The sequence below is a fragment of the Oryzias latipes genome, chromosome 7 (genome assembly GCF_002234675.1).
Source record: "Oryzias latipes chromosome 7, ASM223467v1".
In the NCBI taxonomy this organism is placed as follows: domain Eukaryota; kingdom Metazoa; phylum Chordata; class Actinopteri; order Beloniformes; family Adrianichthyidae; genus Oryzias; species Oryzias latipes.
Genome location: NC_019865.2, coordinates 21,798,104 through 21,821,340, shown reverse-complemented (window position 1 = coordinate 21,821,340; position 23,237 = coordinate 21,798,104). Strand labels below are relative to the sequence as shown.

At 42.1% G+C, this 23,237-nt stretch overlaps 1 protein-coding gene across 2 annotated transcripts; it reads left to right on the top strand.

The window, feature by feature from the left end:
* The first annotated feature begins 2,212 nt into the window (after nucleotides 1-2,212).
* Nucleotides 2,213-21,278, top strand: LOC101155110 (lysine-specific demethylase 5B-B). Of its 2 annotated transcripts, XM_011477513.3 has the most exons (28): nucleotides 2,213-2,556; nucleotides 3,786-3,863; nucleotides 4,100-4,222; nucleotides 4,287-4,457; nucleotides 4,820-4,876; nucleotides 5,715-5,852; nucleotides 5,964-6,057; nucleotides 6,233-6,351; nucleotides 6,447-6,605; nucleotides 9,084-9,203; nucleotides 9,285-9,443; nucleotides 9,551-9,732; nucleotides 9,859-10,021; nucleotides 10,102-10,221; nucleotides 11,606-11,800; nucleotides 11,932-12,113; nucleotides 12,253-12,377; nucleotides 12,475-12,625; nucleotides 12,727-12,841; nucleotides 13,609-13,964; nucleotides 14,547-14,685; nucleotides 14,769-14,948; nucleotides 15,312-15,467; nucleotides 16,519-16,998; nucleotides 17,085-17,169; nucleotides 17,246-17,454; nucleotides 17,528-17,788; nucleotides 20,321-21,278. In XM_011477513.3, exons 1-28 carry the CDS (start codon nucleotides 2,371-2,373, stop codon nucleotides 20,456-20,458), a joined length of 4,641 nt encoding a protein of 1,546 aa, XP_011475815.2. In that variant the 5' UTR covers nucleotides 2,213-2,370; the 3' UTR covers nucleotides 20,459-21,278. The 2 variants fall into 2 exon arrangements, with proteins under 2 accessions (XP_011475815.2, XP_020560513.1); XM_020704854.2 differs by lacking the exon at nucleotides 4,820-4,876.
* Nucleotides 21,279-23,237: the final 1,959 nt, after the last annotated feature.

Here is a 23,237-nt window from a genome sequence, read left to right as displayed (position 1 = left end):
CAGCTTCACTCCCATAAGCTGTGCTTTTGTATTATATTTACTAATTTTGTTACACTTATCCCAAAAACAATGAGTTTTTTGTCTCATTCTCTCTAATTCATCCACAATGTGATTACGCACATTGTGGATAGGCTCCAGCAACCCTGTGACCCCGAAGGGTATTCAGTGGCTTTGGAAAATGTTTAGATGGACTACTTTTTGGGACCAGAAATAAAAGACATTGATGTGTACTGTCTATTCTAATCTGTACAAATCTATTGTAAATGCCAAAAATAAAAAAGAAAAGTGTTGTTTTCTAGGACATAGTATCTGCAGAGCAGCAGGAGTTCATTAGAAATTTACCTCTGAGTTGTGGGCGGGACTATTGGTTCAGTGTAAGCCTCTCACACTTCCCATCATGCCTTTGTATACACCCTCTTCTGCTGTTTTACAGCCCCTCATAATCCCAACCTAACATTAATGGTGCAACAAAATGAAAAGCAACATCTGAGATATCCAGCTGTACAGTTTTGATCCAGATTCTAGCTCGGACGAGGAAAAACAAAGACGTACATGGATCTATTTGACTACAAGTGGACGCCACAGAATGGAGTGGAGCAGGGAACTTGTGGTGTCTTGATGTTTCTACGTCAGACCTCCAAGCTTATTCCAGCGGCTTTTTTTCCCCATCTGCATCTGATTCACAATGGTTTGAATAAAGAAATACTGAGAAATTCAGCTTTACGCTTATTTGTATTTATATATGTCCTCCATCGTCAAAATAAAGTGCTATAAGGGGATGTTGAGAACATCATTATGATCCAGGTCAGATCTTTAAATCGTGTGTGGTTCTTTCTATTAAAAATTGTTGCTTTTTTTTTTTTGAACAAAGATTGATCAGTGTTAGTTGAATCTGCTTTCCCCCAAACCTCCAAACACTAACTCCAATCTGCCAGCAAAAATGAAGCATCAAAAAAAAACTTTCCTTTTTTGCCACATAAAATAAATATATTTAACGGTTCTCAAATAATAAAAATAATAAGATGTGAAAAAATAAATAGAGAAAAAGCCCTATTTATTAATGGAGTCCATTTTTGTCCTCCACTGACTGACTGACGAAGCTGGTGTTGAGTGGCAGATGTTTTCAAACATTTGTGAGCAACAACCAATCAAATTTCTCACTCTGGCTATTTAAACAACGACTCCCGGTAGCCAGGAGGTGTCACCTGCTGGTATCCATCCGCGCGAGTGTAAACATATAATAACGTCTTAAAACAGGCTTTCAATGTCAATATTACAGCAGAAAGTGGCCAAATGTTTAACATTTGGTCTTTCCCGTTGACCACACTTCGTTGTCATGTCCAGCTGTTCGACGGTTTAAAAAATAAATAAAAAGTCAGAATCCGTTGATTCAGTTTTGAATAGAATTTTTTTACTATTATGGCCGCCTTTGACGCTGTTACCATGAAAGATTGTCTGCATTTGAGTCTAAAAAAATCATACTATTGCTCCATTCCGATTTTAATGCTTTAAAACTTGACAGAAATGGCATATATGTGATTAAAGTACACCACAATCAACAAAAATAAAAACATAAACATGCATTCTGCTTTAGTATTTGTTAAAAGTTAAAGTGAAAGCAGTGTCAAGTAAACACCCCCCCCCCCCAAAAAAAAAGAAAGAAAATAATAATCTTTATTATTATTGTTATTATGATAGCTAGGGTTGAAATAAAACTATGTTGCAGGTATATCTAAATCTATTTAAGAATGAACAACTTTGCTAAAATTTAGTACATTTATGTAACTTTACATGAATGATAGATGAAATTATTGTACATTGTTTATTTAGGGGGGAAAAACATCCGAAGTACATAAATGTGCTCCTCATTTTTCTGGAGTCTTGATTACTCTAGTGAATATTTTTTTAAATGGTTTTCTAATAACTCAGCTTGTTTCCAACGTGCTGCAATTTAACTTAACATACCCTCATACATATTCATAATTTTAGACATTAACTGTAAAGTAGTTGTAAAGTATAAATAAAAACACATTAAGGAAATGGATTGAATTCGCAAATCTTACTGTCAATACCTGTGTAATAAAGCAATTTGATAACCAAAAATTGCTGAAATTGAGGCCATTTAACTAGAAAATTGTCTAGTAACTAGTTTTTTGGGCGGACGTGCTCTCTGCCTTGGAACATTCTCTTCACTGTGCGTGGATGTGTACGTGTGTGTGTGTGTGTGTATAGAGTATGTGTGTAATCTGCCTCATCTCGTGTTGATGTCGACTTGCTGCAACCGACTCTGGCGACCGATATACGGGATCCAATCAAACTAATAGGGGGTGAAAAGTCTCTCAGTTATAACACGTCGGCTCCTGCCCTGACATGTCCAGTCCGAGCTTCCACCGGGTCGAAACTGGAAGCCAGCCTCGACCGGACGAGTTTAAGCCTCCTCCGGAGTGCCCGGTCTTCGAGCCCAGCTGGGAAGAATTTCGAGATCCTTATGCGTTTATCAATAAGATCCGCCCCATCGCTGAGAAAACGGGGATTTGTAAAGTCCGACCACCCCCGGTGAGTGCGAAGAAATGCTTTGCAACGTTTCCGCGGCGCGGATGCTGAGTTTAGTTTGGCCGTGGATGAACCGAGCCCTGGGATTTAAAGGGACTGTTCAACATGGCGGATGCTCGGTTGTGTTCATTCTTTGTGCTGCCGCTGCTAGCCGCCTGCCGTTTTTTTTTCTTTCTTTTTTCTACCGTCTCTTTTTTTTAATCCCAAACGCTCTGTCTGCCGGTCCGCTGCTGACCCCGCGGCGTGGGAGCGACCTAGTGGGTGATTTTACGGCGGGTTTGTCGTCCCTGCTCGCCGTTGGTGCTCGCAGCCCGGCCGGAGCGAGCCTCTTCTCAGCTCGGCTAAGGCTAGCACAGCTCACCCGCGAGCTGTCATCATGAGGCTCGCGGCGTTGACATAAGTGGCAATGCGGAAGCCATTCTGATAGTAAAATAGCGTGCAAATGCGTGACATATTCTTCAAAATTAAAAACAGTAAACAATATTTCTAACAAAATGTCCCGTAAAACTGACGTGAATATTGGCATCCTGAAGTGGCAGTTGAAGGTTGATCACTTTCTTTGAGCTCGCGCCCTTCTCTGAAACCTTCATCATGGCAGAACAAAAACATTTTATTTATATTCTATTTCACAATAAAATACAAATTTAAACCATTTAACCTACAATGAAGCTAAAGAAAATACAGTTTATTTTATTAATAAACCAAAGATATTCCACTACAATTGGCGTGATCTTAAAAGTTGTGGTTAAATTAGCACGATCTTCAACACTGACATGAAAACAAGCTGATAAACAGTCCAACAGTCTTCTTGTTGGAGGGTGTTGTCCTCCATGTTGGCTTTGTGGTAAGCTTGGATGGTGAGTGAGTCTTCCATCTGGCCATTTTGTGCAACGTTAGGGGGGATGTTGATTACCCTTGGCACCCAAAACCTGGGGTCCTTCATGTGTTTATTGCACTTTTAAAGTCCATTTTGCACTTTTGATCGTGCGTCTAAGTGAAAAAGGAGCAGTGTGTGATTCACTACCAGCAGGCCCTGATTCTCAACCTAAAAAAAATGTCCTCATTTGAATTCTTTCACTTTTCTATATCACCTTTGATTCATTTCTTAGCCCTGAAAATCGGCCTCAAAGTCCCCCAAAAGTTTGATGGCAGAAACCAAAAGCTTTGCTGGTGAGATGTTCGGCGACTGCAACAGATATTTGACCTTCAAACTTCCCTGTGGTTGTTTTTAGGACTGGCAGCCTCCATTTGCTTGTGATGTTGACAAACTGCATTTTGTTCCTCGTATTCAGAGGCTCAATGAGCTGGAGGTGAGTTTTGTTAATCAGATTATGTCGGTTTTGACTGTTATCTCTTTGTGCTGCTGTGCTAAAAAAAAATCTAGTTCCCTCTTCCTGTTACTCTTCTGCTAAATTACAAACTGTTTTACCGGGTTTGTGTGATTATTAACTGTTTTTTTTACTTGTTATTATTATATTTATAGAGTTTATTGATTTGTTGTTGTATTTTTGGGTCTTTTTCTGATTGTCTCACTGTTTTCTTTTAGGCACAAACCAGAGTCAAGCTCAACTTCTTGGACAAGATTGCCAAATTTTGGGATCTGCAGGGATGTTCCCTGAAGATTCCTCATGTAGAGCGGAAGATTCTGGATCTGTATAAGCTGTATAAGGTTGGTTGTTGATTGCAGTGTGACGTGCTGATCTCAGCTCTGACCGAAGTCTCTGTCGTCTCAGCTGGTAGCAGATGAGGGGGGATTCGAAATTGTCTGCCAGGATCGGCGATGGACCAAGATTGCTCTGCAGATGGGCTACTCACCCGGCAAAGCCATCGGGTCGCACCTGCGGGGGCACTATGAGAGGATCCTCTATCCCTACACCCTGTTTCAGAACGGCGCCAACCTACTGGTGAGCATTGGAAGGACGCTCTGCCCAAAAAATGGTTCCCTTCTCCTGCTAGTGAGCATGTTATTTCAGCTGAAACGTTTGTATTTAAGGACCAAACGGTTGTGTAAAAGATTTGTGCCTATCCCAAACTGACCAAAGATAAGTTTCTATAACACTGCTGTCGTTTTTAAGCTCATCCAGCTTTCCCTTTTTAAAAAAAGTATGAACGTGAAGTCTAATTATCAGAGGGCGCCATGTGTTGTCCTTTCAAGCCCTAACATTCCATAACAAGAGAGCGTCTAAGACCTCTGAATTGGTTCTGCGTGGCCTCTTCGACGGGTCACTTTAAATTGTGTAATTACAAAAGCTCTCTCTTGCCTTAGGCACCAGATCTGGCTTCCAAACTGATGCGTTTGGAGGCTGATCCTGAACTTGAACAGGTATGTTTGTGATCGCGAAGCCGCTCTTCATCATTATTAACAAAATGCATGTTTACCCGTAGGTTTTGGGGGTTCATATGTGCAGACTTAAAGCAGGCACAGGTTGTTGTTGTTTTTTTAAATCATTTTAAAAAAATATATCTTTTTGTTTTGAACTTTTTACTATTTGTCTTATTTTTGTGGTTTAAAATGTGATGTATGTTCTGCTGCTGCAGAGACTTTATGGAGAAGCATCAACATCAGGCTTTAAAGCAGACTTCCACATTTAAACAGCAGTCTGAGGCTCAGATATCTACACAAATATCAATTTATATAGCTATCAAACTGCTCTCTTCTTTCTGCAAACATATTTCCTTTTAATTTCCTGCTTTTATTGTGACGTGTCATGGTCTTGCACACGCTTTCTAACAGTTTTGTGAACACAGTGATCTATGAAAGTAGCCTGCTGCCTCAGCACCACTCAGTCCTTCCTTTTCGATTCGGCATGTTTTATTTCCGATACTTTTGATAAGGCAACCCACTTTTACTAACCAAATCCTCCTCACAGTCTTCTTCCTATGGATGCCAAATAGCTTGTGATGGAGTTTGACCTACTTTTTCTACCAAGTTTACTCTCTGCAGTGGTGGATCTTCAAAATATTTATGCCAACAAATTAGAATATACATTTAAATCCACTTTCTGCTTTAATTTCTCATGTTTTTTGACCTTCTGCACCTGTTTTTTAAATTTTTTTACTAGTCCAGTTGTTCGCTGCTCTTGAAGGTGTTTCCACAGTCACCCAAGTGCTGCTCAACAGCCGGCAGGTTGTGGTTTTAACAGCCCACTGTGTTCCTGCAGTGCGTTCAGAAGCCTGTCCCACAAGAGGAGACTGTCGACAACAAGGAGCACAAGCTGCAGGAACAGGCTCAGAGGCTGCCCCCCCCCATGACTGACACTTGCCCCAGTGCGCGCCGAGCCAAGCGCATGAAGTGTGAGGTGAGAACCGCACACATTCGGCTTTTGCTCTGCTCGCCGCACGCTTCCTGTAACGTCACGTTTTATGTTGTCTCAAGCGCCCACCAGTTTCACTTGTCTCCTCTTAAATAGATCACCTGTGTGAAGACGGAACCAGGTGAGGCCGGGGAAAACAAACCCAATTTGAGGCGTAGGATGGGCTCTTTTGTCGCCAAACCAGAACCAGGTCAGACGTTTTTTTATCTGCTGTGACATTTAAAACCATGTGAAAGCACTTACACTCCTACTCAGATCTACCAACCTGATAGAAAAGATGATGAACGTCTAAAACCCAGTTTTGTTGCTTGTAAAAGCAAAGTCATTAAGTTCCAATCATGTTGGTGTTTGTTGCTGTCTTGTAGAAAAAGAGATTCCTATCTCAGTGAAGCAGGAACCGCTGGAAAGTAAAGAACCAATCAGTGAAGATGACAAATCCAAGTCACGGTACAAGAAGATGATCCCCCTGGTTACTTCAAATCCAGTCAGTAAACCACCTTGTTTCAGGTTTTTGCAAACTTTTAACAAAACAGAGACACAAAGAAGCTAGTTTGTGTGTTCTGTTATTTTGTTGTCCAGGTGGATCTGGTTGTGTGTCTGGTTTGTGCCAGTGGGGGAGACGAGGACCGCCTGTTGCTGTGTGACGGCTGTGACGACAGCTACCACACCTACTGTCTGATTCCCCCCCTCCACGACGTTCCCAGAGGAGACTGGAGGTGCCCCAAGTGTCTGGCTCAGGTGACAATAAACACACCCTAGACTAACCTCTTTAAAGGTTTTTAACCCAAACCATGCCGATGTGGGTAAATGAGCCCAACGTTTATTATCCGTTTGGGTTGTAAATGGGAGTGGGCTGCAAACGGACCAAAACGTGGGTCCCATGGGAATTCAGGAACATTAGGTCAAAAAGTATGGAACCATTGACTATATGAGAACAGGAGCCAGTGAGTGTGATGTCATCCATAGATCCACGACTTACTACCAGCTCCAACCAAATGAAGTCAATTCAGTCGCCGTTTTTTCACGATATGGATGCCACCATGTTGGAACCAGACAACATCAGGAAGGAGTAATTGGTCAGGAATCAGGCTGAGTCACCGTTTCTATGGCAACCATTTGCACTAACCAGGAGTGATCTTGTTCGTCCCTACTACCACTTGAAAGTGTGCTCGGGAGAATCTGCCAATCAAACACTTCAAATGTTTGACACGAGACCAAATAGTTTTATGGAAGCATCCGATTGATCGGTTTATAACTTGAAATAAATAAAAATATTTTGGAAAAAAAAAAAGATTTGCAAGAACATGTTAAAAAAACGGATCCGAGCAAGAATGATTATTCTGACAAAAACTAATGACGGAGTAAGAGCTGTTTATTCCTCAATAGAAGTCGATGAGATTTTGATTTTTTGGCACCAGTGGAAACCGGTACTTCCTGTTTGGACGCGAGAGGGGAGGGGTCACTCAGTTCAGTTCTCGTATACAGTCAATGCATGGAACCCATAAGCAATGCAAATGGGTATGATAGTGACAGTTATTCCACTTAGGAGGGGCCACCTGCACCTGACCTGCAGACAAACCCACATGGGGCGCATCCTTTCACAGTAAAAAAATAGTTTTTTGTTTTTTTTAGTTCTATGATATTCATTTGTAAAGCATTAACTGTGTTTGTTTTAAAGAGCTAAACAAAAAATGAAGCTACTCAAGATTATTTTTAAAGCAGTTGGGTCTAGTTCAGTCATTCCATCTGTTAAAGGAAAAATAACAAACTGAAAATATTCAATTATTTTTAGCATATTCCCCTGTACCCAGCTTGTTCTTGGGCGAAAACAAGACAGACACAGATCCAAAACACACACAAAAAAGACAAGTTGGTACTTAAAGCAATGAAATTTACATTTAAGGACCAAGTAGAGATCAGGTGGCTGAAGGTCTGACATGGAGAAGGCGAGGAAAGACACCCAGTGCTCCCTAAAAGACGTCCCTGTCAGCCTTAGCTCAGAGCAGCATAACTAAGAGCATGGGTCATGGTCACCCAGACCCATAAAGAAGGAGAGTTCAATCTGCAGGAACATTGTTTCCCTACAGACCAGCCTGACAGATGAACACTCTCCATCCTATTCTAGTTTTTTCATTCTAGGAAAATATGCTGCCATGAGATATTTAAGATGTGATCAAGCTTTTTATCTGAGTAAAGCATATTAAAATGTCCTTCTTGTAAAGCTGCCAACCATATTTGAACCATTTTTATACATCTTGAATTGAGAGCTTTTGTTTTTAGCCCTCAGTTTATAAGGCCAGTCAGGTTTCCAGTGTTGACACAATGTGACAGCATCCACAGAGAGATTATAATAATCAGATAATAAATAATGTGCCAAGGTGAAGTCGGATCATGTGGTCAGTTAGTCAACAGGTAGGAACAAGACAGAAAACGGGGAAAATGATTCACAAAAAGAACCCATTTCAGTTTGAGCTTGTTTTTCAGGTGTAAATTCAGTTGTAGTTCTGAAGAGACACAGTGTTCTGTTAAAAACTAAAGAAAGCTGAAAGCTGATCCGCTAAAGACAGAAAAGCTGGCCGGCCCTCCTAACAAAAGTTCACTTCCATTTGTGGGTCTGATCAGAGATTAGCAGATGGAACTTTGTTCAAATGGTTGACATTCGAGTTGAGAGCTTTTAGAGCCAGAGTTTACTTAGGAAAGTATAATAAGAAACATCAATAACTTCAATGGAAAGCGTTGCTTATTCATTGTGGGCTTTAGACAGAAACGCCCTCACAGGTGGGGGAGGGGCATGCAGTTGGCTCACAGGAAATTTTAAGATGGTAGAGTTGGGCTTTGTCCGAATTCCTTCACTACTCACTACATAGTGCGCTATATAGTGTGTTTGCCATTTTGTGGTGCTGTCCAAATGTACTATTCCAAAAAGAAATTTCCCAAAAGTCTCTGCAAAAAACTAGTGTGCATTGATGCTTAGTAGATTGGCAAATATGGACCACAATGCATTGCATAGCCAGTGTCTGTAAAGACAAAATTAATACTTACTCAATCCTGACAAGCAGACAACTGGTATTCGAAGAGCAATCTCTCTAACTTTACTGACAAGAACAATAAAATACTGTACAAGTAACCATATTATGTTTGTTTAGCGTTTTTTTAAACAGCCACTTAACTTATTTGTGACACGAAGTTCACGTTTGTTTTGAATTGTACCCACAGGAGTGCAGCAAACCTCATGAGGCGTTTGGGTTCGAACAAGCCTCCAGAGATTACTCCCTCCGAGCTTTTGGACAAATGGCTGATGCATTCAAATCAGATTATTTTAATATGCCAGTTCATGTAAGTAGATTGAGTTCTTTTTTTAATTATACTCCTTTTTTTTTTTAATAAAGGTAGACATCTCTGCTTTTATCCATACAGATGGTACCCACAGAGCTGGTGGAGAAAGAGTTTTGGCGTCTGGTTGGAGCCATCGATGAGGACGTTACCGTTGAATATGGAGCAGATATTGCCTCGAAGGAGTTTGGGAGTGGATTCCCCATTCCCAACGGGAAATTTAAGGTTTCCCCAGCAGATGAGGTAAGACTCTGAAACCAAACTCCCAAAAGCGTCTGGAGACAGGTGGCTTTCTCTGTAGGAGTTGATCTTTTTGTTGACTTGTCCTCATTTCTGTGTCCTTCTGGCAGAAATACCTCAAATGTGGCTGGAACCTCAACAACCTGGCAATGATGAACCCGTCTGTGTTGACTCACGTAACGGCTGACATCTGTGGGATGACACTGCCGTGGCTTTATGTGGGCATGTGCTTTTCCTCCTTCTGCTGGCACATCGAGGATCACTGGAGCTACTCCATCAACTACCTGCACTGGTACCACCTCATTAGTGATTCCAGCCTTCCTCCTTTGTTTATGCATTCTCTATTTCTCAGAAAATATTTAGAGAAACTAAGCTGGTTGGCTTTAGTTTATATGCTCTGATCCTTTTTCTCTGTAAGGGGGGAACCCAAAACCTGGTACGGAGCGCCTGGTTTTGCTGCAGAGCAGCTGGAGAGTGTGATGAAGAAACTGGCTCCAGAGCTGTTCGAGTCCCAGCCTGACCTGCTGCACCAGCTGGTCACCATCATGAACCCCAACACCCTGATGGCCTACGGAGTCCCAGTAAATATGAAGGAGACTGCGCTCACGATCCTCTGCTGTCTGTTCAAGCGAGCAACGCTCTGAACGTCTCTCTGTTTCAGATTTACAGAACAAACCAGTGTGCTGGAGAGTTTGTCATCACGTTTCCTAGAGCGTATCACAGCGGCTTCAACCAAGGCTTTAACTTTGCCGAGGCGGTCAACTTCTGCACTGTAGACTGGGTATGCTTCACTCATATGAGCTGTACCCCAAAAACAAAATGTTTATGCCTTACAGTCACACAAGCCCAAAACATTAATGTCATTCACATTTTAGAAAATCCAACCGCTGCGTGTTCAGACGTTTACTTTAAATGTTAATTTACCACTTCTAAGTTAATTCTAGAAATCTCTGTTAGTTACTGAATCTCAGCTTCTGCTCCAGCTGTGAACAAAAGAGTTCTGCTCCATTCCTGGATCCTGGAGAGGGAAAACAAAACCATTAAAGCTTCAGGTTCACATTCTAATATTGAAGTCAGAGTATAAGAATTGTTTTGTTACGGTTTACAGCAGGAAGTTTATTTTAAAGGTGTATCCTTGTATAGCAGTTGTCTTCCTTACCTGAAGGCCCAAAGCGCTCTACAATCACAATCCAATTCACACACTGACGGCAGCCCAGGTGCCTAACACTTGTGTCAACCAAAACCACCAAGAGAAATGTGGGGTTCAGTGTCTTGCTCAAGGACAGGCATGGTGGGAACCAAACCTGCGAGATTCTGATCATAGGTTGACCGCACTACCTCTGCGCCACGGCTGCCCAAATCAGAACATTAAAAAAATTAGAAAAGTAATCAAGTTATTTAATTTCTGTCTTGCTGTTTCTATGCTGGAGAATTAGCCCTTTTTTATTTCTTCATGTCCTCCGCTATGTCTCTCCGTTATAGTGTTTCCATTGAGCTGCCGTGTTTCTTTCAGCCCTAAAATGTTTGTCGCTCCCCCCCCTTACACACAAAGTTATGCAGGTTTAAAATGACAAAAAAGAGTGCTGTGTTCCCTTGTTTATCGTGGGAGTTGCGTCCCAAAAATAACCTGCGATATGTGAAATTTAGTAGGATAATAGATGTTTTAAGGCTGTAAAACCCCTCACTACACACCTTATGCACTTTTTTCAGACAGACATGAACATTTTCACACTTTTCTGTTCTGTTTAAACTCTCAAAGTTCAAACCCCCACATAGAAATAAGTCCAGGATTATAGGATCAAACCAAGATCTGATCGCCATCGAAGATTTGTGTAAATGTGGCAAACTGAAAACAGGAGACATGGCACAGAGGGGATTGATTGACAAGGTCAACAACCAATCTGGACGCAGAACACGGTGTGCTGAATAATTGCACCAAAAAAAAACAATCTGTGAAACAGTGAGAGCAGGAGCCAGGTGAACTGCGATTAAACGAGGGAACACTGTCATTCAAACTCTCATCTATCCCCGTTGACATCAAACGTTTATACTTCATGAAAGATTAATTAAGTACAATCTGTAAAAAATACAGCACTATAAAATCCATCGCTCAGAATCTAAACTAACTCTTTTTTTTCTGTCTTTTGTTCTGCACACATCTCCAGATGCCACTTGGCCGACAGTGTGTGGACCACTACCGCATGCTGCACCGCTACAACGTGTTCTCCCACGATGAGATGGTTTGCAACATGGCCGCCAAAGCAGACACGCTCAACATGGTCCTGGCCTCAGCCGTCCACAAAGACATGGTCTTCATGATCCAAGAGGAGCGGGAACTGAGAGAGAAAGCGAAGAAAATGGTACTGCACTCTGCCTTCCATCCTCGTCTTAAAGCTATATGGGTTTTTTTCTGTCGCTTTAAAAAAAAAGTTTATATTTTGTTGCTTTTACCTGATTTGCTTTGTTATTTCTTTCTCCCTCCTTCCTTCAGGGCGTCTTGGACTTCAAAGAGGCAAAGTACGATCACCTCCAGGATGACGAGCGGCAGTGTGCCAAGTGCAGGACCACCTGCTACCTTTCTGCCATCACCTGCCCCTGCAGCCCTGGAGTTCTGGTCTGTTTGTACCACATCGGTGACCTCTGCAGCTGCCCCGTCACCAACTACACACTCAAGTAAGTCCAGTGGATTGAGACTCATGATGCATCAAAGTGACTGTGTGTTTTAAAGGCAGGTTTTGACGGTAAACGGCAGAACTAGTTTGGTGTTTAGGGTCTTGCATCCATGAATTGAGAGAAGTTCTTGTGGCTGCAGTTACAGATACACGCTGGATGAGCTGTACCCCATGATGAGTGCTGTCAAGCAGAGAGCTGAGCTGTACGATGAATGGGCCTGTCGTGTGACAGAGACTCTGGAAGCTAAGCTAGAAAAGAAGAAAGGTGAGGAGAAAACCAGCAGAAAAAGGATCCAGCAGAGAGTGGGGTTGTTTCATTTTGGAGACCTGTGTTTGTGACTGACTTTGTGCTCTCTCCTCAGGCCTGCCCGTCTTTCGCTCTTTACTCTCTGAGTCCGAGTCCAAGCTGTTCCCTGACAACGACCTGCGGCGGCGGTTGCGTCTCGTCACACAGGATGCAGAGAAGTGCGCCTCAGTGGCTCAACAGCTGCTAAACGGCAAGAAACAGACCAGGTAACTTTCAGACCTGACCAGACATCCCATCGAATTCGATCTGATAAACACATTCCTTATCCAGTTGTACCTCCAAAGAAATGGTTATCATCGTCAAACAGGTATCGATGTGGAAGTGGGAAGTCACGCAGCCAGTTGACTGTGGAGGAGCTCAGTTCCTTTGTGAGGCAGCTGTATAACCTGTGCTGCAGCCTCCCTCAGGCCCCCATGCTGAAGGTAATCGGAGGAGAAGCTCCAATGTCTGGTCCTACAGCAGTATGATCATGTTTAAGTCTGTAGCACAAAGCCTGATCGCTAATTCTTTTTAAAGACCCACTCAGATGAAAATCATCATTTTGGTGTTTTTAACATGTTCTTCTGGCATTTTTCTGATGATGGAGGACATTTACAAAGAAAGTTAAGCTTAAAATAGTGTTTCTGAGTATTTCTTTATTCAAATCAATGTGAATCAGGGAGCAGATGCAGAAATGCCGTTTGGAAAAGCTTGGAGGTGTGACGTAGAAATTAAAATTAGCGGGTCACAGGCTCCCCGCTCCGCTGCGTTCTGATGGATCCACTAGCAGACAAATAGATCCATGTAGTCTGAGCTGGAATCTGGCTCTGAACTGTACGACTGGATAACTCCAATGTTGCTCACCATTTTTGTAGCACCATTAATGTTTGGTGGGGGGTGTAAAGGGCTGTAAGCTAGCAGGAGAACGTGTACACAGATGGGTGACGGAAAGTGGGGGCGGGCTTATTCTGCGCCAGACGTCCTGCCCACAACTCGGAGGTGAATTTCTAATAAACTCCTGCAGCTTTGCAGAAACTTTCATAGAAAACAACACAGGTTTTTACATTTTAGCTCAAAACGGCATATTTATAATTAAAAGACCACTGGGAAAGCTTTGAAAATAGATAAAAACAAATGATTGGAGTGGGACTCAAACCTGACCATCCTCATTGGTATTTACTCGCTCTGTGTTTGATCTCTTTGCTCTTAGGAACTCTTGAATCGCATCGAAGACTTCCAGCAGCACAGCGAGAAGGTCTTGGCAGAGGAATCTCTCAGCGTGGCCGAGATCCAGAGCCTGTTAGACGTCAGCTTCGACTTTGACGTGGATCTGCCAGAGCTGCCCAAACTCAGAGTGAGGCTGGAGCAGGCGCGGTGGCTGGAGGCGGTGCAGCAGGCCGCCACCCAGCCCGCCACCCTCACTCTGGAGACCATGAGGATGCTCATTGACCAGGGAGTGGGCCTGGCACCCCACTCGTCTGTGGAAAAAGCCATGGCACGTCTTCAGGAGCAGCTCACCATGTCAGAGCACTGGGAGGACAAAGCGAGCAGCCTCCTTAAGGCGAGGTGAGAGGGAGCACTCCAGGATGTTCCGAAGAACGGAGGAAGGACACCAAAAAGATCCTGTGAACCAAACACTGATCATGTGTTAAACATTGGCCTTTTTCCTAGAGTCGCACTGATTATGACTAAATTCAGTCGTCGGTGCTCCTGATTTTGCTTCATTTTAATTACAGCTAGTGCAAAATGCTGCTGCTAGAATATCCAACATGAACAACAAAAAAGTGAGCATCCCGTTTAGTTTTGCCCTCATTTCATTGGTACTCAGTTTAACTGTCATTAGTGCTTCTTAATGGCTTTAATGGCATGGCTGTCAGGAATGCACTTCACTTCCTACCTTCATTCAAAAAACTAATCTCAGGGCCAATTCCTAGAACTCTCTTAAGTGTTTAGACTTTTTTTTTTTAAAGTTTACTACAGTTTTAATAGAGCTTGACATAATTGAAATTTTATACTTTCATAAAGAAGCTTTGCTTAAAAGAAGAGCTTTTATCAGTTACTAAATGTTTGGAGAATAGGTCATTTTAAAGGATCTTTACAAAGAGAATTGAGCTGATAATGTACTGAGGCGTATGTCTTTCCCATTAGACCCCCCCACTCCATAGAGACTCTTAGCGCTGCTGCTGAAAAAGCATCTGGAATCCCCGCCTACCTCCCAAACTGTCTCCTCCTGAAGGACACCATCAGAAAAGCCAGCGAGTGGCTTCAGGAGGCCGACGAGCTTCAGGTTAGAACAAAAAAGTCAAACATTTTTGATGCGTTTACGCAAAGAATATTCTAAGAGTTATGGCTTTAATCTGTTCCATTTAGACCAGTGGCTGTGTGCTGATGGTGGACAGCCTCTCTGACATGGTGTTACGGGGACAAGCCATTCAGGTCCACCTGGAGCCTTTGGACCAGCTGGAGACTTTGTTGGTAGCTGTGCAGGAGTGGAAGGAATCTGCTGCAGCCGCTTTCCTTCAGAAGGACTTAACCAAGAACTTACTGGAGGTAAGTCCTTCACTAAAGTGGAAATCGCAAATTCCCCCTTATGGTTTCTTATTTCAATGTAAAACTAACTGTTTGTGTAAAAATATAAGGTTTGTAAAAAAAAAAATTCATTTACCGGTAAATCTTTATTTAAAATGGTCAAGCAATGGGTCGGCACATTGAAAAACACTAGTCTTTATTTTAGCCTCAATATTTCTAACTGTTAAAATAGTGACAAACTACACATGTTAAATAGCATATGAGTCATTTACCTAATATTACGGATTATTTCGTATTTATAAAAAACAGACGGGAGGAGCAGCAGAAAGAGACGTTCTAGTTATCGTCTCCCAGTCAAAACTCACGTCTTTATCCTCCGTCCAGGTTCTGTGTCCCCGGCTTGAGGCTGCAGGTCTTTTCAAGAGGAAGGCCAGGAAAGGAAAAGACGCGATGAAAAGTAACAAAAAGAAAACGGCGCGGCTCAACACCATCAGCGACGTGGAGAAAAGTCTTTTGGGGACCAAAGATCCTACCTCTGCAGTGAGTTTAACCATCAGCTGGTACATGTTACTGTTTTTACCGGCATAATACCGGAACAGACAGACCGGCTCTGTACGTTATTCTGGATACAAAGACGACATTTAGAGCTAAAGTGGTTGAGTTTTTAAAAGTTGTTTTATGAAGCAATAATCATCACAATTGCACACATTTGTAAAACACCTCAATTTAATTACCGGCACAGTTTACACACCAATAAAGTCCTTCCTAATGCTCACATTTAGGTGAACAACAATGTTAAGCTTTTTATAGGACAGAATCCAGGCAATTATGGGATTATCTGTTCGTTTCTGTCGATTATATCACAAGCAAGTGTCAGAATAAATATAAAAACACAAGTTTTATGTGTAGTTTTGAGCATAAAACTGTAAAACACAAAGTAGGAGACTCAAAAAGGCCACGTGTTACCTTCACAGACAAGAAAAAAATGTCCAAATACCTTTTTATTAGTTTAATCTGGAGATATAAGTAATAAAAATAATAATTTAAAGACAGGCAATTCTCTGAAAATGTACAGCAAACCTTAGGCTCCATAAACATAACAGTAGAGCTGGTTTTAAAACAGAACAAACCGGTATGTGAGTTTCCAGCGCAAACTTCCTTATTTGTTTTCTGACAAACATGAATTTCACTAGAAACAAATGGTGAAGCGAGCCTGCTGCAATGATGCTCTTCCAGAGAAGATGGTATCTCTCCCTGTTAAAATATCATAACCTGTGCTCCGTAAAGGCACGTCTGCAGTTCAGATGACTGCAGGTTTTCCTCCACTGGAGAAAAACAGCAACAGTTCTGCTTTAAGGGTTCCACGTTTGCTTGTGAATCTGTTTCCTGTAAATAGGATGTGTATGATTTTGGAGTTTTTTTCCCAGGAGGAGAAAATGTGTGTCATTTTATTAACGACATAAACACTGAGCAGGCAGCACAAACTAGTTTTTTGGTCAGAAACAAAGATAGATGGGCAGATCCTTTTGGTGGAATTCTTTTGGTTTAGGATTGGAGGGAAATGAGCGGCTGCTATCGTTCTATTCCACAGGTGGCGACTCTGGAGGAGCTGCGTGTGAGGGAGATGGAAACCTTCTATAATCTCAGGGCAGCAAATGAATCAAAGCTCCTTCCCACAGCAGACTGTATGGACCTGAAGGTGTGCTTCTGCCAGAAGGCTCCCATGGGCGCCATGCTGCAGTGTGAGCTCTGCAGGGACGCCTTCCACAGCGTTTGCGTCAGGGACTCGTCGGGCTCCTGCGACACCCAGCCGTGGCTCTGCCCGCACTGCCAGCGCTCAGAGAAGCTTCCGCTCAGCAAAGTGCTCTCTCTGCTGGAATCCCTACAGCGCATTGGGGTGCGCCTGCCAGAAGGCGATGCACTTGGATATCTGGTGGAGAGGACACACAACTGGCAGGAGCGAGCGCAGCAGGTCTTGTGTAAGCTACCAGAGCTGGAGGAGAGGCCTAGAACTCCTCCCACTCTAACCCATTGGGTGTCAGGCTGTGAAAACGATCCCAAAAACACTCAGGTCATTGATATTGTCTTCCTTGATACGTCATATTAGCAGGTAACCTTTTGTAGATGCTAAATTTGGGGTTGAATGTTTCGATGCAGGCTCCTTCTTTGACTCCAGAGTGGAACAGGACAAGCCATGCTCAGACCGTCTTCTACACGGAGCAGAGATGCATCCCCCTGCAGGGTACGGGCGTCCTCCAGAGGCTGATAAAAACTAGCCCTCTCTCTGCTTCACCCCAAAACCTTTGTGTCTTTGTCAGGCCTGAGCCCAGAGCTGGAGGGTTTGATGGTGGAAGGGCTGCTGCTGCAGGTGTGCCTGCCCCAAGTCCAGAGCCTCTATCATTTTTTACTGGACAGAGCCAGCAGCCAGCAAGCCAAGAGATGCAGATCGCCCCTCCTGGAGGAACCCACGGACCGCGACAAACACATGCAGTTTATCTCTCAGGGAACAAACGTGTCGCTCAACCAGGTAAGGCAGTGCAGAGGGAACAAACTCACCCTTTCGGGGGGTTTGTTTGTAATGGGTTGATCCGGTGTTTCAGGATGGTACCGGCAGCTCCAAAGAAGCTGGTTCTGAGAGGAAAATAAAGAGGCATCTGGAGAAGGAGGGTTTGGATGCAGAACACAGGGGGAAGGACAGAAAGCACTCTCACAAAAGACAGAAGATGACTAAAAAGAAGTCTCAGCGCAGGTCGGCTTCAACGTCATCCTCTCCACGCTCCGACTTCTCCCAGTCCGAGGACTCGGATGAGGAGATGGCTGTGTGTCCAGCGGAGGACTGTCAGTTACCAGAAGGAGACGAGGTGAGAAAAAATGAGCAGGGTCTATGCCTGACTTCAAAACAAACGGTATTGGAAACTCAAAGCTAAATATTTAAGTGTTTTAATGAGCTTAAGGTTCTGTGGATTAAAACAGCTCCACCTCTCAAATGACGCCCAATCAACAGGTGATATTCAGTAAGAGAGATTCAAATCTGTATCTGGGAACAGAAACTTTTGAACTACCCTGTTTGAAAACTTCTGTTTTTTTTAATAAGCGCACTTTCTCTAGACTACACTACAAGTTTTATTTTATTTACAATCCTCGTTCTTAATATTTTTTACAATATTATTTTTCATAACACACATTGCAAACTTGTACTTGCAAAACAGAATGCAAAATGTAAAAAAAAATGTGAGGAATGCAGTTCTACTAACATACATTTTACTCTTATGTTTTAGTTTATTCACTAGTGAAGTCACTTCAAAAACCAAACCAGAGTCTCTCCCCTGTTTTCAATCTCCAAACTCCTGCACCTCCATGGTTTTATCAAATTGAAATTCTATTTTCTATTTTTTGTACAACCGATTCTTCCAACAAGTTGTAGCTTGTACTGTTGTGCTCAGTATCAAATCTTCCAACATTTGAACTCATCCTAAACCAGTTTTACATTCAATTCTATCAGTTTGTCAGATCGTCCCAGTTGAGTTGAGCTGTTTCTGCTCAAAAGCAGAGGGAAAAAGGCTGGATTGTCTACTTTTGAGGTGACTACATCTCTATATTTTACTCAGAGATCCCAAGTCAACTTGTTACAGAAAATCTTGCGAGCTTTCATTTGGTGTTAAGTATCTTGCAAACGTCTGCATGTTGAGGCAGCGCATGAAGGTCGGAGGAGTAAGGTTAGTAATGCATTTCAACTAGGCCTGCACAATTAATCACAAATTTATCGCAGCAAACATCGCAATAAATGGTAAACCGTAAATGTGCCAAAAAAATGTTATGGCAACTTGAACTATTTAATGAATTGAATACAGTGATCCCTTGATTATCGCGGGGGTTACGTTCCAAATAGAACCCGTGATAAGCAAAACCCGTGAAGTAGAAACCTTTATTTTTTTTACAATTATTATACAATGAAATACACTATTATACATTGAAAAGAAAGAACAAACCATTTAACAGGCTAAATCAATTGTTTTTTTAAAGAATAAAAGTACTTTAGAAACGTTTTTTCAACAAATAACTTCTGTAGTGTGCTGTCAAATAATAATTCCAATCATCGATAAGAACAGAAGGCTTTAAATTGCGGAGATTAGCCCCGCCCACCGCGACCCGAGTGGATTAAACGGAAGAAAATTTAAAATGATTATGAAAAAAATAAAAAAGTACAGTGGGACAGATAGTGACTCCGGTCTTCTTTTTCACTGCTCTTCATACTGAGCCGCTGCATCCTCTGCAGCGTTTTTTCCTTTTGAAGCCCGCGGTGCAGCTGCAGGTGTGTTTGTTCGGGAGAGGAACATATTGATAGGCAGTTGTTGTCGCTCTTTTTTCTTCTTTGCTAAAGATCCTTATACACCGACATGCCACCATCGATTATGTTGGAGAACTGTAATGAACGGCTCATCAAAGGGTCCCATTCTTGAGCTACTCGCTGAGTGACTTTTTAGCCAATTAGAATGCAGAACACAATGCACAATCCAAATCCGTGAAGTAGCGAAACCGTGAAAAGTAAACCGTGATATAGCAAGGGATCACTGTAAATCCCTTTATTCCTGTGACCAATCGGATGGAGCCTTTATGCTAGACGTTGCCGTCCTAATTTGATGAGGGTCATTTGGAGAATAATTTAAGGTATTTTAACTCTTATTTAAATTAAGATATGCTGTGAAATGGAAATGTTTTTGTTGTTTTTGCTACTTCTTCATGTACTGCAAGTTATATCGTCATCACAACATTGATCAATAATATCGCATATCGCGAGTTTTCCTCATATCGTGCAACCCTAATTTCAACACCGTTTTTTCTTGTTAAAATGGATCAGATGCAATTTTTTAAAAAGTCGTCACGGGAGGAACTGCGGTTTACTTATTAACAAGTACGTTTGCAAGAAGTCTCTGAACAGCTGAAAACAGATTTTCTGCTAATAAAATGTGTTTTTGGTGTTTTTAAAATGTCCTTGTGGCCTTTTTCTGATGATGGAGGACATATATGAAGAAAGTTAAGCTCAAAATGGCATTTCTAAGTATTTTTTTATTCAAATCATTGTGAATCAGGAGCAGACGCAAAACTGCTGTTTGAAAAAGAGTTTATTTGTGACGTAGAAACTACACTAGGCAGGCTACAACCTGCGGTCCACTCTACAACAGAGAAGTCAACTCAGAGGTGAATTTCTAATGAACTACTGCCGCTTAGCAGAAACTATGTCCTAGAAAATGGCACATACTTTTTTCATTTTCGCCCAAAAACTGCATAATCATAACCATAAAAGACCACTGGGAACTCTTAAAACAGCTCAAAAGAGTTCTTTTTGTTGTTGCTTTTTCATGGATCGCTTGGGTGGTGGTGTGTGTCTGCAGGTGGACTGGGTCCAGTGTGATGGCAGCTGCAACCAGTGGTTCCACCAGGTGTGCGTTGGGGTGACGCCGGAGATGGCCGAGAAGGAGGACTACGTTTGTGTCACTTGTACACTGAAGGACGGACACATGAGAAAATGAAGAGATGGAGGAGAATCAGCCGTTTTTTTTAGAAAAAAAAACATTTTATGTTGATGTTTCTGAAGTTTGACCGTTACTGGAGTCCCAAGCCTGGATGTGTCACTGATGCGTTCCCTCGTCTCCTCACACCCTGACCCGTCCCTCCATCCATTGTAACAACGGTGCTATCTCCTCTTTCAATTGTTGTCCAGATCTACAATGTTTAGGGTTTTTTTGTATTTTTACATATATTATATATATTTCTTCTTATAAATTGTTTGTGATTGTGTAAATGATAAAAAAAAAGAACAAAAATAGGATGTAAAGTGTGCTGCATGGGATTTTACGTCAGCGCAAAGGAGTTTTACGCCATAAAATCCCAGATTAAGAGTGAGGAGGATTACATTTATTTCCGTTGGAACCTCTTTGCATGCTCAGTCAGAGTCATGGGGTCTGAAGTTGAGGTATTCATCCCCTAAAACTCTCCCCAAAGTAAAATATTACTTTTTTTTTAACTTCAGTGTGTAGTACATTCATTTTAATATAAGAATTGTGGGTTTTTTTTCCTTTCCCTGTCCTTATCTTTCTTTTCTTGTAGCATAGGTTTATTTATCTGAGCAATAACGAGTTGACTGAAGTGACTGCGTCTCAATAGGTGTTGTAGCGATGATGATGATGAAGCTGCTCAGGTGGATGGGCTGCAGTTCTGGTGGACGCACCGGACACACACGCTGCTGACGTGCAGACCCACAGCATCTAACCAACGTATGATACAGAGGGGCGCATTGCGGAAGTCAAAATGTTAAGGTTATATCGTGGAATAAAACCCTTTTTGTTCTAAGTGACAGCCTGTTTTATTGCCTTATAGTTGGGGTGAAAACATTTCAAAAGTTGTTCTAAAATGCCTCTTTTTTAGGCTTTAACTCTTACATTGCCAACATGTTAGCAGAGACTGGAGTTCTGTGGACGTGATGGGTCATGAAAGCCATGGGAAGGTCAACAGAAGCAGATGTAGCAGAAGCTAGTTAGCCAGCAGGGGGCGCCAAAGCCTCTGAAGCATTCATTCATTAATTCTAAAAGGCAGCAGTGAAAAGACAAAAGAAAAGCGCTCAAGTAGATAAAGTTATTTAATCATATTGATGTTCCAATCAGATCATCTACTGTAAAAGCATTCCTAGTGGTCTATCAATTAGGATTATGCCATTTTTATCCAAAATCAAAAAACGTGTTTTCTGGGACATAGTTTCTGCAGAGCGGCAGTAGTTCATTAAATATTCACCTCTATATTGTGGGCAAATGGTGTCTGCTCTGACTATGGTACAAATATGCTGTGAAATTGGGAAACATCTCAGCTATTCTCCACCGCCATGAATCACATTCCTTCCAAACAGCACCGCCTTTCTGAATGTTGCCAGGTGAATGATAAACATGTCAAACCCAAACAAGGTTATTCGAGAGGGGTTAAGAAAAGGAAACCTTTGGCAAAGTAATTTTGATAAACATACAAAATTAGTTTTTAAAATACAGAATATGTTTGTTAAAAGCAAAAACCCTTATGCCTAAAGGATTTTTGCAATTATTTTTGAATCTTCAAAGAGGAGCTGCCTGTTCCATGTGTAGTTGTAGTTCAAATCCAAAGCAGAAGGATTCTGCATTGGGTTCTGCTGTGATTCTCATGGACCTTCATGCTCCAGAGAGTTTTTATTTTTTTTAATTCATTTTGTTACAGGCTTTTTAAGTTTCTAGAAAAACCTTCTTCCATTCTTAACCAAAAGAATGAACAATTTGCCAAACTGTTTTTTTTTACGATAGTTTTATCCCTTTGCTCTGCAAGTCAAAAATTCGGAACACAGCATTTGCTCCAGGACTTCACTTTATTTAAACGGAAAAACCATTAACATACTTTTTGTGTAATTGGAAACAAATTCAGGCATGAGGGGGTTAATAATGTAAAACACTGTTGATTACACTTCCTTAAAGTAATTATTTGTCCAGCTAATGGCCACAGTTCTTTTACTTTTGTTGACAGGCTCTGTTTGCTGAAGATTATCATGGCTGGATGATTAGATTGTGGCTTTAACTCTAATTGCGCGATCAACAATATGTGCAGGTTGGGAGCTACTGATGCTTGAAATATTCATAGGACAGGAGTCAGCAGTAGGACACGTGATGCTGTAGTATCGCGAGATCCGACGAGAGGAGTGTGGTGAGTTTACTTGGCGGCGCGTAAGTTGTGAACAAACATTTTTGATTTATTTAATTACACCGCCATATTTAAATAATCCAGAAAGTTTAAAAAATAAAAATCTGAAAAAGTTTGTCAAGCATTTGCCAGCCTGGATGACCTGGAGGACCTGGAGGATCTGGAGAATTACATCGACGAGTGTTTCAATACCTGCCTCATGAAGAAATCCAACACCGCCACTCCGTCCACCAAACGCAACCGTCCCGAAGACTCCCCGGGGGCTGCCTCCTCCCCAGGCAGCAACATGAGTGATATCCTGGATTCAATTGATAAAAGGCTCTCCAGCCTTGATTGCCGTTTAAATCTGCTGGAGATCCTCCATAAGGAATTCCAAGGTCTGCGAGAGTCTCTGGAGTTCAGCCAACAGCAGGTGCAGGAGCTCGCAGCGGAGAACCAGGCCCTCAGAGAGACCGTGAAGATCTTGGGCCACGACACCGCCCGTCTCTCTGAGGAAAACCGATCCATCAAGGAAACCCTCCTGGATCTTCAGGCGAGGAGCATGAGGGACAATCTAGTGTTCGCAGGGATTCCAGAAGAGGCAGGGGAAGTCCCGGA